The following is an 18,498-nucleotide window of genomic DNA, read 5'->3' on the forward strand; positions in this document are numbered from 1 at the left end:
TGGATCAGCTGGGAGCCTGTTACAAATGACATGATTGTTTTATTTTTTTTATAATGGAGCTGCTTTGGTAAGAGTCATCAATATTTCATTAATAGTGTTGGTTTATTTTCATAGTGTGCTTAGTCATTTTATTATATGCCTCATCTGGAGCCTATTTGAGCCAGCAGCCTATATACTAATAGCAAACTCGGCCTCAAAGTGTGGATCCTTATGTAGGACAAATAGAACAATTGTCTCATAACAGGGATATATTAGCAGGCTAAACCGGGGTGGGGGGTGGGGAAATATGCCCCCCCAACAGCCCAGTGAAAGTTGAGCATGCTCAATAGAGTTAATGGAAGTTGATGAGAAAGTTCTGGTTCTGCATGCATACATGTCCTCACCACATCATCTGTCTTCCAAGCTGGGGCCAAAGCAGCTAGGTAGGGTGTACTCACTTTAAAGTGATCAGTGTATTGTGGGTGTTGGCTGCATGAATATTCTGAAGTTTTGTTCTTTTGTCTTAGATTCTAGAACTTGGAACTTTGATGGCCCATTATTTAAAAATAAAACCCTATAAGAATTTGGACCTATCATTGCAATGCTACTCAAAAGCAATCAGCACTAGAAAGAGTTTTTTGAATGCATTTCAGATTGCTTCAGGCAGATGCAAAGGACCTAGAAGAGCACAAGATAGAACAAGAAGGGATTCTGAAGGAAATCAACAAAGTTATATCTGCAAAAGATTCTGAATTTCAATCCTTGAGCCAGAAGATTGAAATATTGACTGAAAGGCAAGTTAAATTGGTTTGGATTCAAACTCAAGTATGTGAAAGATCAATTGTTCTGGTTAATTAAGGCAGTCTATAAGAGTTTTTGTTTTTAATTCACTTCAAAAAATTCCACTTGCTACTTTATACTGCAACAAATGCTCATAATATGATACTCCAAAAAGAGCCACACATAAATACATTTGTCACTACCTCTGAAATATGTGTACATTTGGAACAGCCTCCACCTCTCTACAAGTCCGCACTGTTTAAACTTGGTGTTTTTTCTAGTCCTAGAAAGGGGGTGGCAGAAAGAGAAATAAAAGGGATGACCCTGCCCATTGGTGACATAAGCCACCCCAACAGTAAATGAGGCCATCCATAGAACACAGGATTCCCCATTCTTGAACTAGAGCTTTGTGAGCCTCACACCAGGCCCACCTATTTAGATATTCCTATCCTCTCTCCTCTATAAATTTATCAGCTGCTCTCAGTGGCTACCAGTACATCAGACCCTAGAAATTCTCTTCTGACAGCAACGTGCTTCAATGGACATGTGCCATCAGCGAGAGAGGCTGACTGGATGCTGAGATGAACTGAACCATTAGCAGTTCCATGTTGCTGACTCGCTCAGCAATTCAGATGATCAACACCGGACCACAGCGTATTTTCATTTCCTCAAATAATAATAATAATAATAATAATTCTAAACTTTTCTAGCCTTCAGAAGCTGCAGGCAGATATACAAGTTGCAGAAGGTAATGAAGATCACCACCTCCAAATTCTTAAAGAAGCAGAGAATATTCTTCGGAGCAAAAAGAGTGATCTAGTGAGGCTGAAGGATCAGGTGAGTAGAATTGGTGGTACAGCAAATCCTTCCTCACCCACACTTTGAAATGCAAGTGGCTCAAGATGCCAGGCCCAAGAGTAGCTTTCATGAGAAGGGCAGAAGACATTTTTACTGATAAAAGAGAATGAAATATATCAATCATATTAGCTCATTTATTGTTTTTTTTTTAAAATAAAACACCTACAATTACTAAGTACTGTAGAAACATTTAAAACATCACAGGCTTTGCTATCAGGTTTTCAACCTAAAGGCAAACACAAGATACGTTAGCGAGGAAAGTGAATGAAGGTCATTTGAAAGCAACCATAGTGAACAAATGTGTCTTATGGAGGTGCTCAAATGCAAGCATGAAGAGAGCTGGATGTGAGATGGAATAGGAAAAGGGAATAGAAGGGCATAACTAGAAAATTGGTATTTGCAGAGTGAACGAGGATCACATAGGAAAAGAAGATAGATGTACAATGAGGCCTTTGAAAACTCATATTTTAGTCAAGGGTGATCTCACAGAAAATCAGTAGAAAAGAAAAAGAGATACATCGACTAAATATAAATATGTTATAAAATGTACATGATATGGCCTGTTTGTTTGTTGCTTGCCAACAGCAGACTTCACACTCATAGGGCCCCTGCACCTTTTCCCCTTGCTGGAGCTCAGCATTTCTTAATTTTTTAAAATCTATGACCCCTGTTAGCTAACATAAAACAACCCCCTCCCTTCAAACCTAGCTCCTCTGATTGACTTTTCAAAGGGGTCAAAATGTTGTGACTATTAATTAGAAAGAAAATTCAGGGCTTAATAATGAAAAAAAAATCTTTTTAAAAAGTGCACTGTGCATGATGAACTGCTGTGCATAGTATATCATCTGGTGCAGTGCTTGCAAGATCATTCCAAACTACTGTGCAACTGTGATGGTATGCAGATCATATAATAAACTGCATGCAGTCTTCTTACCTTCTGAACCTAATACTTTGTATTTTAATATGCTTTGTTGTTTTTTACTAATAGTTTGTGTGTGTGAAAATCCTACCCTGAGGTGTTCATATGCCCCCTTGGGGGTATACCCCCCTGCTGAGAAACACTGCTTATAGGTGGTAGTGATTGTGGTGGTGGTGATGGTGATGATAATGATAATGATGATAAGTATTTATGTAGTACTTTAGGGTATTCCAAAAATATCAAAATAATCTATTAATAATCCTTATAACAATCCTATAGACCTACTGTTTTATCTTTTTATTGAAGTTAGGAAGAGAGCGGGGGGTGGGGTAGGGATTTACAGACAGAATAATGGACTGCCTGAGACTACCTTGTGAGTTCACAACCAGGAGTGAACTTCAAAACAAAATCCCCTTAGCCCAATCGCTCAGCCATCACATTCAATCAGCTCTTGAGAGTAGCAAGTGTCCTCTGCTCAAAGAATCCGAGAGGTCACATAGTGAGTGCATAGTCCCAAAGTGTGACAGATAAAGACCCACATTGTGTCCCCCCCCCTCCTCATTTTTGTAGACTGCAGCTCAACAGCAGGAGCTGCTAATTTTGGACAGACTGCTTGGTCAAAAAAATAAAGAGCTCCTCCTCCTCCAAGAGAGCATTGCCCAGAAAAATGCTGACCTAACAGAAGCTCTTGGGCATGGCGAAGCTGAAGTGGCTGAAAAACGGCGACAAATAAAGGTTTTCTAGTCTCTTGTTTATTTTGAAGCCAATTTTTCTTGGATACTGTTCCCTTTTGAAGGTTTATATTGAAACTATTCCATTGTCTTAATTTACAAAAATTGTGAATGAATGTCCAGTTGATAGTTACAACAATTTGAATTTTGTAAGTAAGATTATTAGGGGTTGTATCCAATGCTAGTTTTACTTGAGAGTAGACCCATTGAAATTACTATGCATAAATTAGTCATTTTTTTCTTTACAGTGGGTTTACTCCTGAGTAGAATTAGCATTGGCTATCACGCTAAGGTTGCCGTCCTGTTCACACTGACCTGGAAGTAAGTCCCATTGAACCTAATGGGTCTTGCATAGGACTGCACTAGGGGTGGAGGAGAAATTCAATTCTGATCTCACTTATGGGTGAACCTACCTAATTCACTGTTCCTAAAATGTTATGCAAACTGTAACACAGCCATTATTTGAAAGTGACACTTCTCCGAATTTTGCAATACAGTTCCCTGGCCTAATAGTTTATAAAACAATGCCTATACTAGGGCAAAGTGTACATAAAATATTACTGTCAGAGAAATAGCATTGCAAAAATGTGTATATCTGGGAAAATTACATACAAACATGTATATTAAGAGAAAGCCATTAGAATGCTGATAAATTTACATGAGGACTTTTTTAAAAATTGGAAAATAATTGTGGAATATGGAGAATAGAACTTAAGATTGGAAAATTGAGAGAAACCAAAATTGACAGATTCACCCATCCCTAAACTGTACTGTCTGTAGAAGCATACTTTTTAAGCATGGCAATTTTTGTTCTTTTGCTTAGGAAGTAAAGTCTTTTCTAGAGGATCTGAGTGTTCAGAAAGGAGAATTCAATGCCCAACTAAGTGAGAAAAGATCACAACTTTCTCTAGTAACTCAGGATATCCAAAAAGAGGAGGAGAAATTGCAAGACGTCCTGGGGCAAATAATGAAGCATAAGACAGGTTTGGCTTAAAATGATTCCTATTTTCTTCACAATATACCCATATTTGCAAAAACAACCAGGTGACAAGATTGTGGGTTGCTGTTCCAATGATTAAGCTAATTGCTTAAAAACAACTAAGAAGAGAGACCAAAAACAGTTGGCTTAAACATAGGTTTCTTGCTTCTTAGGTTATTTGATTGGGGATAGTTTAAAACCTTGAAATAAAGATGAATGTTGTTTTAAAGCTATTCCCAAGACTAGTTTTGCATGAGAATGCATGGGGTAGCACTGACACCATGTGAGGAATGTTGAGCTGACAGTTCTGCATGGTTAACAGAGCTACTTGAAGTCTCTTCTCCAGCAGCCCCTGGCTAGTTGCACATCTCTTAGTTTTTGACAGGGGACGTGGGACAAATCCCACCTTCAGACACCACACCTGCTGGAAGGCCACAAGTTTTTGCAGGATCTCTGTTCCTCTATATAAATATTGCAAATGAGGATCAAATCTGAACAGAATGTGATTTCATAGGTTGTGTAAATTCACAATGAAAAAACTATGCATAAAGCTCCCCTCTACCAATTCAGGGCTTAAGCCTCCAGAAGTTGTTGGGCTCCAGCTCTCCTCTCCCTTCAGCTACAGCCAGCATTGTGAAGTCAGGGTGATTGGAGTTGGATATCAGCAACTTCTGGAGGGTTGCAGATTCCCAGCCCCAGTTCCAGTAGCGGGATCTTTCCCAGCATTATTATCTGAGGTTTTGTATTGTTGATGTTTAAACTGGAGGTAGTAGAAACTGATCCTGGGGGGCTGTATATGATTCATTTGGCTTATTTGGAACTTAACTGGTTTTGTTTCTGCTGTCAAATTATTAGAACTCAGGCATGTTCTTGAAATGTTGTGCCTCAAAAATGGTGAACTAGAAGGCCTAAAACTCCAACAAAGCCAAAAAGTTAATGAATTGGAAAAAATGCAAGTTGCAGTCCTGGAGGTAAGTTCATTTTGCCATGATTCATACGAGAGAGAAAACATTTTACAGAGCAGCTTGCAGACATCTTTTATCTCAGCAAGATCTATGTTCACACATTAAATTTATAATTTCTATCCCATAGGTAGGCTATATAGAAATGACAAAGAAGTGTGGTTTCCCAAACTTACTCCTAGTATCAGTAGGGCTGTCAGAGTGTAGGCGTATAAAAACTTTCATAAGTATGTATTCTAAAACAAAGGGAGTGGAATAATAGTGTACATAAAGCTATGTCCTACTAGGCACAAGGCAAGCATGGCAAATGGGAGCACTGTGAAGTAAAATCCAATCTGCTCCACTGTTTCATTTGTGTTTAATTTCTAGAAGAAACTTGAATTGGAGACTCTCCAGCAAGCATCCCAGCAGCAGTGCAGGGAAGTGGAACGTCAAAGGCAACTTCTTGAAAGGGCTCAACAAGACACTGAGAGGCTTAGTTCCCAGCTCCATTCTCTGCAAAACTGTATCAAGGCATTGAACACTGAGAAGCAGAAGCTGGAAGAAAACTGTGAGAGTCTAGAGGAGAAATTGTCACAAACCAAAAGGTAAAGGGGAAATGTTGCTTAGAAAAAATATATTGTGGTATTATGAAGGAGATTCTCTTATTGGATAATTCATTGATTTTGTGGCCTGGTTTTTGTTCTCTGGGTTGGGTAAAGGAGGTGTCCACTAATGGGTTAAGTCTTTTTTTCCATCCAGCAATTTTGTAGACTATCCACTGCCTGCTGGCCACTCCCCAGTTTCCATTTGTGGCCTAGCCTGTAGGCAGAAATCTGATGGGGGGAAATGAAAACTTTTCACTTGAGAAAAATAAGTATAAAGAAGATAGATGGGAGCATGACACTTGGAAAGAATCTGGCACGAACATGCAAGCATCAGGTTAGGCTTGAAAAGCATGGATGGGAACTGTGGGAATAAGTGAGAGGTAGACCGGTGCTTCATTCACTCCAGAGAATGTACTACTTTTCTCTGATAAGCTGGAATGTGTGCATAGGAGGGCAAGAAGATCGAGGGTCTAGAAGCCAAGCCTTATGAGGAACGGTGGAAGGAGCTGGGTATGTTTAGCCTGGAAAAGAGACTGAGATCAGATATGATATCCATTTTCAAATATCTCAAGGGCTGTCACATGGAAGATGGAACAAGCTTGTTTTCTCCTACTCTAGAGGGTAGGACTCAAACCAATGGCTTCAAGTTACAAGAAAGGAGATTCCAACTAAACACCAGAAAAAAACTTTCTAACAGTAAGAGCTTTTTGACAGTGGAACAGTCTTCCTTGGGTCTCTCCTTTCTTGGAGGTTTTTAAGCAGAGGTTGGATGGCCATCTTTCATGGATGCTTTAGCTGTGACTCCTGCATTGTAGGAGGTTGGACTAGATGACCCTTGGGGTCCCTTCCAACTCTATGATTCTGTGTTTCATGGGGCCACTATTGTTTATTTAAATAAAAACATGCAGTAGCCAATCACCAGATTGCTATATACCAGGGACAGGGAACCTGTGTACTGGAAACTGTCAGTATAAACATTAGTAATATGCTCTAAAATAGCAATTATGGCTCAAAAGTCCTGGTCAACTTGAGATCTTTTTGGTGATGACCACTCTGTATTCCCATTTTAATGTTTGCAAGGAAATTTAATCTTGTCAAAAATATCAGCATGAACCCAGAATAAAAGTTTATTTTATCCCATTTTACAGAACCTTGGCTTCTGCCGAAGATAACAATAAAGCCACTCTCACCAGCATAGAGAAAATGGACTTAGAGATCCAAAAACGTCAGGTTGAGATTAACCAACTACAAAAGCACAAAATGCTTTTGAATGGCAACATTAGTGACTTACAGAAGCAAATTCATGGTAAATAATAGCTTTCCAGATTCCAACAAAATAGTCATCTTTTTTAAAATATATGCCTAATGTATGGAATTTTTTCCATATCCAGTATTTGCACCTTCCTAGATTATTGTATTTTCTTTCAACGAGCTGTAAAATGTATTTTCTGTAGAAAAAAAGGAGGAACTGAATATTTTGAAGACTGAACTGAATGATTCCAGGCAGCACCTTCAGCTATTGGAACAGGTTGGTTTGTAGCATTGGAATATAACGACAATAAGGCTACTACTGTATTGAGAGAGGAAGCCTTTATCAAAAATTAACAGCCCAATCCTCTCTGTGCTTAACTTGGGTTTATCTCCCATTATGTTGGAAGCTGCCCACAATGCCTTGGGAAACCCAGTCGTATGGGCGGGGCAAAAGTAATAAATAATAGGTGGTGGTGTTGTTCAGCTCAAAGGGATTCATCTTCTGAATAAACATACATGGGCTGAGAGAAGGCATCTACAAATATGCCATTTTGAGAGTTGTGACTAGTTTTTCACCTATGGTGTGAGCCTAGCTCATGCATGACATTATTGCTTGGCAGCAGTGGTGCATTTTGTAGGTACCTGAAGTCTCATGGCTGAAACATGTTGGGGTGCAACATTCATTTGCATGTGTTACCTTCTTTGTGTTTTCTGGATTTTCTTGCTATGAAATGACAGGATGTGAAAAATGCCACAAAGCAAAAAGAGGAGCTACTTCAAGAACAAGCAGCTCTTAAAGACACCATAACAGAATCTTCAAGAAAGTGCAGAGAATGCCAGGAAATACAGAATATGAAGGAGAAAGAGCTGCAGAAACTTTGCAGGGAAATAGAAGAGCAAGAACTACAACTGAGCAAACAAGAGATGGTATGTGTTGCTCTCTCTCATGAATGATCTGCTCAGCTTGTTTTCTTCATTTTAAAAGTATCCAAAGTGACTAGTTCTAGAATATAAGGATAACTCATCTTTAAGACAGCAGCTCTAAGTAAATCCATTTATAGAGTGGGAACTCAATTAGAGAACGTATATTCTCGGGGAGCATAAACTGCTGCCTTGTGCTTAATCTGAACTATAATCCATATTCTGAGTGGCAGCAGCTCTATGAGATCTACTGGTAAGTAGGAATCTTTCCCAGTCCTTTTGATTAGAGGGGCCAGAGATCAACCTGGCACCTTTTGCATATAAAGCATGCGTTCTTTCACTGAGCTGTGACCTTTCCCCAGTTACTTCCTAGATTTAAATATAGTAATCAAAGTGTTTTTGATTTGATTCCATACTGGAAGGAGCAGGCAAGAGGATCCCCTGGTCCTCTTGTTGTCTCTTGAATGCTTGCCTTTTGTTGGCCTTGTGCATTACCTATTGTACATTTTGTGAGCTGTTTTTTTACCCACTGTACCTCAACCCAAAAGAACTGTTTTGACCTCCCTCCCAGCAGAAGTCCACCCACATCCTCCATCTGGTTGTGATGCTCTGTGATGATGGCAAGAAAGAGCAATGTCTTTATCAAGTAGAGTCTTTATGGAGTGGTTGGGCAGGGGACATCCTTCCCTGACCCCAATTAACCCTGAGATACCGTATTAGAATTTAAAATACCTTGCATAAAATGTATCAAGCTCCACCTTGAAAAAGGGAAATTGTCATCTCAGAGCTTTTATATGGCTAAAGAGACAGAAAGAAGAGCAGCTGCCTGTGAAGGTCAATCCCCACCTCTGCACCCCACCCCTTGCAATTGAAGGTTCACTCTTGACGTGTTGTCCTTGGCCAGGTCCTTCATCACCTCAGGGAGGAAATACAACATGAAGAAAAGAAGCTGGAGAAATGCACAGCTGAACTGAAGGATCAGAAACAGCTGTTGGAACAAGGACTAGCAGAGCAGCATTGCCAGCTGGAACAAGCAATTGCTAAAGTTCAAGGAAAAGAAGAACAGATCCGGAAGCTTCAACAGGAGGAGTCCTGGTGCATAGCTCTTGAAGAAACAGTCAGCAAAACCCGTACGTTGAGATAAAGGCTGCAACAGCCACTGATGCATTTTTATAAATGTATTTTTTTGGTATATGAAGAAGTCCTAATATAAACTATGTGGTATTATGGCCTCATTGTGGATGTGGAACTGTCAGATTCAAATACACACTGAACTGTACAATCCCTGGATAGTCATAGTCTCAAAAGAACCTTGTGAGATAGGTTTAAATGCTTCTCTAACCTCTTTAGCAAAAGGGAAGGATGTATATGTAATAAATTAAAATTGCATATGCAGTATTTTAAAATTGCAAAAGTACTTCTTCACTATATAGAGAACTGAAATTTGGTACATGCTTTTCTGATGACATAGGCTGAATGAATCTTCTCGATTCCAGGACATCAGCTCTCTGAAAAAGAACTGAAGTTGCAAGAAAAAAATAGTGAGGTTTTATCCCTTCAAAGAGAGCTAGAACTCTCAAAAGCCAAGGAGACTGTGCTCCATGATCAGATTCAAACTGAGAGGGAAAAGGCTGAAAAGCAAATAGAAGGGCTGAAGGAAGCCATCAAGATGCAGAAGGCCCAACTCGAGAGAGCACTTCATGTACGTGGTTTTGTTTTTGTTGTAATAAAAAATGTGATAGTTAGTTGAACCTGATTCCCACTGAAATCAATGGGATTTGGCTGCTTCATTTCAATGAGATATAAATTCAACCAATTTAGGCTGCAATCTAAATCTCCTTTGCACCAGATTGAGGGAAGGGGGTGTATTGAGGGAGGTACCCCAGTGAGGGACTGAACAAGCCCAGGATTCACTAAATCCCAAGCTGGCCCCACTGTTGCTACGTAGTGCCATAGGCCTCCTTATGAAAAACTTGTAAGGTAGGTCAGTAATACTGTAATAATAGTATTTATTTATTTATTTATTTCTACCCCGCCCATCTGGCTAGGTTTCCTCAGCCACTCATTACTGTTGGGGAGGGGAGAGTACACCCAAAGCCATCTTCTGACTCCTTGGCAAGGTTAAATCTAAGCTGTTCACAGGTCACTCTATTAGCTGCTGCAATCACATGTGCATAATTTAATGTCATTTGCCATGAGTTGGGCCCTGTCAAAGCACTGTTACGTGGATGGTAATTACCATGCCAAATTTGTTTCACAGGAACATATCTATTCATCTGAAGGGAAACAAAATATAAAGCTGAACATGCCCACTCACCCATTTTTATTTTAGGAACAAAAACAGGAAAACCACTCTTTGCAGAAAGAAGTTGCCTCCATAGAGCAAGTGGCACAAGACAACCACCTGCGAGCAAAGCAGCTTATGAGGGACCTTGGCCAGATCCAAGTGGAGTACATGCAGCTCAAGTCACAGGTAGGACTTGGATCCAACAAATTGCCTCCCTATGATGTGCTACATCCTGGGGAAAGGGTGGGCAATTATCCCACCTTCCTTTGTATTTTTGACACTAAATACAAAAGAATAGGGATAATCAGTACAGTTGATGACCATTTCATGTGGGGGTTCTGTTCCTGGCCCTTGTGCATGTCAGCAGAGCGCATGTAAGTGCGCCCTGCACTGCCCACATTCCACCCTTTTAGTGACATGTTTTGTGACATTTTCAGTCACTTCTGGGTTTGGCACTGTGTGCACATGTGCAATCATGTCTTTTAGACATGCGTTAATCAGTCGTTGCCTGTATATATCTACAGTGCAGAAAAAGTGGATGGAGAGTTTTCCTCCCTCTTTCCCATAAACATTAAAACTCAGGATTATCCAATGAAATGCACATTCAGGTTGCCCAATAAGGGAAGACTTCACAAAATGCAGAATTAATTTATGGCATTTGTTGCCATAAGATGTGTTTATGATTACAGAATTAGATAGCTTTTTCCTGGAGGAGGTGAGGTCTATCAAAGGCTATCAGGCATGATAGCTAATTGCAGGCAGTACCCATCCATGTTCAGAGGCAGCAAATTGCTGAGAACAAACAACACAGGACATCTGTTTACTTTCATGCTCTGCTTGGGGATTTCCTATGGGAAGGAAGCAGGTTGCTGGACTAGATGGAATTTGATCCAGCTAAGATCATTTTGAATGCTTCCATGGGAACAGTTTCAAGGCAGGCTTGACTTCTAACACTAACTTTATAACTCAAGAGCAATGGCTTATTTTACACATACAGAGGTTTGGTTCCAAGGGTTCTGTGTACACACAAAAACATACATACTCAAACCCTTGGAGCCACCCCCTCATGAGCATCCCTAACCTTCCAAAGAGCTTTTAAATTCTCTCTTCCTTTACCGGAGAAGGCCCACTCAGCACACTGGCTCTGGGATGCTGTCGCAAGATCTTGCAAGGACATCAGAATGCCTGCAAGACCTTGTACAACCACCCCAAGGCTTCCAGAGCCAGCACGCTGAAAGGTCTTGCCTAGTAAGCAAGGCAGAGAGCTTAAAAGCTCTTCTTGCAATGAGATAACCTTGCATGCATTTAATTTGCACAATTTCAACCAGCTAGCCTCCAACCATGAAAGGTTAAAATAGTACAAGTTACATGTGCATAAGAAATTGTTGTAATGTAGCTACAAAATCGGTAGCTCCAAGCTGTGATTTCAGTAGGAGAATTAAGCCTGAGCTCAAATATTTTCTGTTGGCTTACACTCTGGTTGGATTATGTGCCATCTTTTATCATGCCCAAAGAAATCAAACTCCTTATAAGGAGGAAATAAATGGTCTTCACCAACAGTACAAGCTGGAATTGTGTACAGCAGTACGCCTTGCCTATATTTTTAATACTTAAAGGTGGTTGTATGGAAATGGCTAAGGTGGTCTTTGTAATATGATAAATTAGTTTTCATTTGGCCAATTTTGCGCCCACATGATTATAAAGCAAAGTTTTGACTACTATGTCATCCAGCCATTAACATAGGTTGTTAAGTTACTCAGCAGATTCCATACAATCACTTGTGGAGCTATTGCCACAAACACACAACCAAGCCAAGTCACATGGAGATGGCAGTTACAGGATGCAGCTGTTGCAGTTTTTGAGATAACGGAGGCCTGAAGAAAAACAAATTGCACCAGTGATGTTACCATTACCTTATTCTCACATAAACAGCAGTTCCCCCAATGCTAGCCAGATTAGGAGCCCCACCAGTGGCCCTATTCATTTCTGCAGCTGATCATAAAGGGCCTGCTGGGTGTCTGCATTGGGTCTGGTTTGCTAATTGGCTGTTAATCCTTAGCATCCTCTCTGAAATCCTGCTGTCTCACCCTTGTGTCCCATTGCTTAGATGAAGAGTCAGGAGAATTTAGAGAAACAACACAAAGAAATGAAAGGGACAGTGAAGTCACTTAAGCTGGAAGTGAAAGACAAAATGAGAACCGGTTTGAAGGATCTGAGTCAATCCCCTCCAAAGCCCTTGGGAGAACTGGAAACTACTTTTGAAATTAAAAGAAGACCTCAGAGTGACTTGGAAAGTCTGAAGGAAAATTATCCTTTCACAAATAATGAGGAAAGAATGCTGTGCTTTGATGAAAAGCTGGACCTTTCCAAAGTCCACATCACGGTAAACACAACCCTACTAAAATCAGTGTTAAAAAAAATCAGAGCTGCTTCAGACCATCAATTTTGTATGCAAGCAAGAATCATTCTTCCTGTATTGTGTGTCCTATGAATCTCAGTTTGAAGCAACCAACTCCTGCATCTTCCCCCCTGTGGTGCACCTACATTGGAAACACACAAATGCAGGAAGCTTTCCCCCACACTCAGGCTCCTTGATTTTGGTCTCTGCCACTTACAGTCCTAGTTTCTATTTCTTTAAAAATCAAAAACATGAGGTCTAAAACCTGTTTTTAAAAATAAATCCTGAACTCCTTCAGGTGCTGGAACTTGTAAGCAGGGTTCTGTATTTGAGCAGAGTGGCTGCAGCTGCATGGTGTTCATAGCCCTGCTAGTTTATGATGTCACTGTCCTATATTCATTATATGATGATTGCCAACCAGCAAATCCTACCTTAATCTTTTATCAGCCCACCTGTTTCAATCTGTTCTCTTTTCTCTGAAGGATGAACAATGGCGTGGAAAAGCACGGCGAGAACAGTTGCAGCACCATGAGGATCGGCTCAAGGTACCACAACAGTTCATGTACTAGGTTCCCAGTCTTTGAGTGGGGCAGGGGGCTAGTAATTCCAGTCATTGTGGGGGCCATAGTTTTCCTTGATAGTATGTACACCTTTGTTGATATAGCACAGAATTATCTAATAAACCAGTCAGTTAACTCAGTGTGTTCTTTAAGGCTCAGCTTCGTCAGTGCATGTCAAAGCAAGTGGAGGTGTTAATTAAAGGAAAACAGCAGACTGAGGGCACCCTCCATAGCCTGAAGAGGCAAGTTGATGCATTGGATGAACTAGTTAGCAGTACTTCAACAGACTCGCAGTTTCCTTCCTTGAACTCCTCAGGGTTAACTGACTCTCTGCATGAAGAGTCAATTCTCACAATGAACCAGGTAAGTTTTCCCATTGATTTGGATTTACTGCTTCTCTGTGTAGGAGAGAGCCTTTCTATTTTCATTTATTTAAAAGTATACCCTGCCTTTTGATCAAGTGATGATCAGTGGCTTACACCAGAAAAAAATAGCCCATTGCTCTTGTTCCTCTGCTTGTGGGAGGGTCCAGAGTGTCCTCCTTTCCCTCCTTTACCCCCCCCCCCCAGAACAGCTGTTGAAGCAGTTCTTTCTGGCTGGAGGCAACTAGTAGAAAACTTTCTCCCCATGTCTTGGGTTTGCTTGGATACTAGAAATTAATTATCTGTGGTCTGAATATGCATTGGCTTTTCACATGCATATTTTCTAAAAAATTTAGAGCTTAATTGTATGTCGGTTTTTAACAGGATTTTGTGATAGTTTTGTTAAAATGTGTCCCTCCATGCTTTAACCTGCTCGGTCTCAAAGTTTTAAAGCATAACCTATCTGATACTTCAACATTTCATCTCACTGAGGCTGTTTCTCCCAAACTACACCCACCTGTCCCCCATCTGATGGCTAGATAGACTGTGGAACTGATCCCTGCAGAAAGCAGTCTTGTCAGCCTTATGCTCAGGACTTGCAAAGTGCTTTCCAAATGCCCTGACAATCACCTGGGTGCTGGGAAAGCACTGCACAAGGGACATCCCAACCATCTTATCAAAGTTGCCCCATAAGGGGCTGATAAGGATCTGGCCCACTGAGCCAAATAGGCTTTTCACTCTTGATTCACTCAAAGCAGGGATGTGTGTCTTGAAAATTTAGCTGCTCCTCTTCTAGTTTAGTCCCTGTGTTGTTGTTGTTCAGTCGTTCAGTCGTGTCCGACTCTTCGTGACCCCATGGACCAGAGTACGCCAGGCACGCCTATCCTTCACTGCCTCTCGCAGTTTGGCCAAACTCATGTTAGTAGCTTCAAGAACACTGTCCAACCATCTCATCCTCTGTCGTCCCCTTCTCCTTGTGCCCTCCATCTTTCCCAACATCAGGGTCTTTTCTAGGGATTCTAGTTTAGTCCCTGCTTTCCCTCAAAGCAGATATGTTCTTTTTCTCCTATTTGTGTCTACTCAGTTTTTTGTTAAGCATTTCTTTAAATTCCTTAGTATCCTTTCTCTCCTATTTGTTTCTACTTAATCACTCTAGTTTGTGTTTTGCTTCTTTCCTTACCTCTTTGCTGTTGACACTTCTTGCCCTCTTTCCGTTTTGTGAGATTGCTGCAACCACCAAAGCTAAAATAAAATGCATGTTACAGTGGTTAAGAAAAAGCCTCCCTTGGAATAAACTGCCATGGATCTCTTTCAAGTCCTTTTAGTTGACACTCCTGTAACAGGCTTTCTCTGTGGAGCCAGTTGCCTAGACTATACCAAGTTTGCTTCTAGTTATATCCTTTTACTGAACCACCTTGTTGGCAGTTTATATTTTGTAAGGGTTTTGAAAAACTTCAGCAGAGAGTTTAACACTGGAGGAAGGGACTGGGAGATGTACTACTTGAGCAATGAATTTATTCACTCTGAATGTTCTGACCTGCTTATCTTGAATAAAAGTTTTGTGTATCCTTTCTCTTTATATTTTACCAAATATTTTAGCCTGCTGTAAGTCATACAATAATATAATCAAAATAATAATCATAGGGATTATGCTGCTACTATCCATATCCCAGAAGCAGGGGAAGTCAAGGGCTCTTGCAATGTGTTGTCTTCTCAGTATTTTGGGTTGTTTTTTTGCTCCTTGAATGGGGACATCTTTTCCAGTTTTCTAGATCTCCTTCCAGGACACCAACAGGTATTTCAACGCAATCTCCAGGTATTCATCAGTACAAGGCATAATCCCAGCAGGTAAGAGCGGTGGGGTGATAACAGTAGAATGTGCGGAATTGATCAATATTAAAATTTAGACTGAAATAGAAACACAATTTCTAGGGCAGTGTGACTAACTGTGGCCCTCCAAATGTTGGACTCCATCTCTCATCAGCCCCAGCCAGCATAGCCATTGGTCAGAGGTGATGGGAACTGAAGTCCAGCAACTCCTGGAGGGCCACAGGTTAGCCACCTCATTCAAGGAAGTATGTGGTTCTTATTTCGAAGTATGACAAAAAAAATGATTCTAGCATCTGTGTAATCAGCCTTCCTCCATGTAATGGGGGGGGGGGAGAGAGTTACAACTCACACCTATATCTTGCATCAAACACTAAGGCCATGCTCACGATTTAGGGCACTTATGCTTATAGTTTTTTAATTGCTGATGGCAGCCTTCCCCATCCCTGGTGCCCTTGATCTGTTTTGTACAACTCTGCTTAGCCCCAGGTTGGGGTAGGGTGACCTGTGGAGAGCAGTGCATGAGGTTCTTTTACATCTTCTATAGGGCATTCCAGAACCTTAAGTGGGATCCAAGCCTGTTCCCTGTTCTAGAGCAGGAAAAGCTCACAAAAGAAGGGGGAGGGGGAGACACCACTCCAAGGTCACATCTTGCCACAGGAAAATGAGAGGAAATAATTGCCCTCATCTGTTTCTACATAGCTCCTCCAGATTCGCAGTCTCCTACCTGTTCCTTCTTGCAAGCACATAGTTAAGTTTACACCCCCACTGAATGGTGAGCAGGACTCCTTAAAGTGTCCACGTCATGGAATTCTGCCCATGGTGTCCTGGCAGCAGTTTTGCCTTCAAGCAATGGCACATCAGCCCTGAATAAAGAGCACCTGGGTTGGATCAGGCGGAGGTGTCAGTGGAAGCAATACCAGGGAGCTGTCAGAGAACCTGAAGACATTTTCAGTCTCTCAGGGCTATCTTTCCCCCCTAGATTTTATCTTCAGCATTGTTGGCCAAGCCCACATACAGACCACAATTTAATTATAGCACCTCTACCCAGGATGAGGTCACACCAGCAGTTCCAAATGGAGTAAAGGTCTGCCTAAGCCTATAACAGTAATCTTGACAGAGTTTTACAGGGTGCATAATGTTGAATGAACCAACCTTACCAAAAGGTAAAGCATTTCTGGGTGGCATAATCCCCATTGCTCTCTAGTGGACCATTATCATCTCTTTAGACCTCATCTGTTTCTAGAGTGGCCTCCTTGCTATAGTGATCTTTACTTCTCCCTGATGCACATTGTGTTGGATTCATTATTTTTTTATAGTCATAAAGGCTATGTGGTGGGTTGCCTTGCTTTTCTAGTACATTGTGAGGGAAGCTGGGTAGCCCCTTCCACTGAAGAGCATCAGTTGGATTGAACCCTATCTTGTCACCTAGAGGGAGGTGCTCTCGCCAGCCTTCTGGACTGCCCTTCCTAGATGCAGAGAATAATTAATTCATGGTAAGCAGCTCCCCTTTTCCTAGCTCCGCTAGCAGTTAGGAAGGTAACAGCTTACTCAGAACCTGAGGCAACACAGCACCTCAGTTTACTTCCAGCCAGACTTCAGCATCACCTTTCATGCTTTATAAATGACTTCAGCTAAAAAGTTACCAGTAACTGGAAATCCTTTGTTAATCATCATGATCCAGTACTTTATAAGTAGAGGAAATTGGTATGATTGTAACCTTGCTTGCAGTAAGCATATTTTACAGTAATCACTGATTTTATTATTATTATTATTATAGGCAAGCAGTGAAATGCAGCTGTATTGGTGCAGCCCGTGCCAATAGCCTGGCTTTGAAGGCATCAGAAGACTACCTCATTGGTTTCCAAGTCCCTGTTAACATTCCTTAAGACTTTTTAGTTGTGAGCTCAGGTGTTTTTATTATGTATGCACACTTACTTGAATTTTTATTTCTATGAAGCACTTCTGCAATGCAAGTGTAGCATTTGCAGTATTGAAAGTTACAGCCATTGATGTCTGCATCCTTTTGTCTGTGGGGTAGGGGTGCATGGAATTATTTATATGTGGGTGAATGGGCATAGGCTTTTTTTAAGAATTTTTAGTGAAAATTTGTATTCTGTTGAATGATTTTTTTAAAAAAATAAATATTTCCCTCCCCCCCCAAAAAATGCACTTTACATTTTCTTCTGCTTTCTGTAAACCTAAGTATTTAGTGACTGCTTGTTCCACCAGGTTCCTGTGCATATCTAGGATGTTACAAGGCAGGGATGGGGAACCTCAGGCCAAAAGGCAAAGTACAGCCTTCCTAGGCTGCTTTATGTATCTAGTCCTTGGCTATATACCCTTTTGTGTCATGCATTCTTGTGTGTTTGTGTAGAAATATCCACCTATGCACAGCTGGAATGTTGCCTACTTTACAAATGCAATGGATGTGACTTTTTGAAACTAGCTCCACCCAGGTTGCCTGTGAGGGATCAAGGCCCTCTGAAAAATGTTGCCCACCTATTACAGAAGGGATTTGAATGTGTCCTAGATTTAAAGATATTGCAGCAATAACTGATTCCGTATTTCCACCAGAAGCAATTTACTCCCCACTATGAAGGAGGTATTAAAAGTATCCCCTTCATGGATCACTGCCTTGTCGTGGCGAAGGGGCTTGAATTACTCAGGGAAGCTATGAGCTATGCCGTGCAGGGCCACCCAAGATGGACAGGTCATAGTGGAGAGTTTGGACCAAACGTGATCCACCTGGAGGAGGAACTGGCAACCCACTCCAGTATCCCTGCCAAGAAAACTCCATGGACAAAGACAACAGGCATATAAAAGTTATGACGCTGGAAGATGAGCCCCTCAGGTCGGAAGGCGTCCAACATGCTACTGGGGAAGAGCGGAGGACAAGTACAAGTAGATCCAGAGCTGATGAAGCGGCTGGGCCAAAGCCGAAAGGACGCTCGGTTGCGGATATGCCTGGAAGCGAAAGGAAAGTCCAATGCTGTAAAGAAAAGTATTGCATAGGAACCTGGAATGTAAGAACCATGAACCTTGGTAAGCTGGATGTGGTCAAAAATGAGATGGCAAGAATAAACATTGACATCCT

At 41.2% G+C, this 18,498-nt stretch overlaps 1 protein-coding gene across 4 annotated transcripts in view; it reads left to right on the forward strand.

The window, feature by feature from the left end:
* CNTRL (centriolin) overlaps positions 1-17,498 on the forward strand; it is a 57,503-nt gene extending 40,005 nt beyond the window's left edge. For all 4 annotated transcript variants that reach the window (XM_033138366.1, XM_033138369.1, XM_033138368.1 and 1 more), the window contains 17 exons: positions 633-773; positions 1,470-1,596; positions 3,107-3,271; positions 4,091-4,250; positions 5,102-5,217; positions 5,578-5,795; positions 6,944-7,101; positions 7,250-7,323; positions 7,785-7,973; positions 8,872-9,097; positions 9,464-9,669; positions 10,300-10,440; positions 12,362-12,637; positions 13,135-13,197; positions 13,366-13,575; positions 15,339-15,422; positions 17,182-17,498. In XM_033138366.1, the coding sequence (XP_032994257.1) occupies positions 633-773; positions 1,470-1,596; positions 3,107-3,271; positions 4,091-4,250; positions 5,102-5,217; positions 5,578-5,795; positions 6,944-7,101; positions 7,250-7,323; positions 7,785-7,973; positions 8,872-9,097; positions 9,464-9,669; positions 10,300-10,440; positions 12,362-12,637; positions 13,135-13,197; positions 13,366-13,575; positions 15,339-15,413 (2,545 nt within the window). In that variant the 3' untranslated portion in view covers positions 15,414-15,422; positions 17,182-17,498. The remainder of the gene's footprint in view (positions 1-632; positions 774-1,469; positions 1,597-3,106; positions 3,272-4,090; positions 4,251-5,101; positions 5,218-5,577; positions 5,796-6,943; positions 7,102-7,249; positions 7,324-7,784; positions 7,974-8,871; positions 9,098-9,463; positions 9,670-10,299; positions 10,441-12,361; positions 12,638-13,134; positions 13,198-13,365; positions 13,576-15,338; positions 15,423-17,181) is intronic.
* Positions 17,499-18,498: the final 1,000 nt, after the last annotated feature.

This window comes from Lacerta agilis, chromosome Z (assembly GCF_009819535.1).
Source record: "Lacerta agilis isolate rLacAgi1 chromosome Z, rLacAgi1.pri, whole genome shotgun sequence".
Taxonomy (NCBI): domain Eukaryota; kingdom Metazoa; phylum Chordata; class Lepidosauria; order Squamata; family Lacertidae; genus Lacerta; species Lacerta agilis.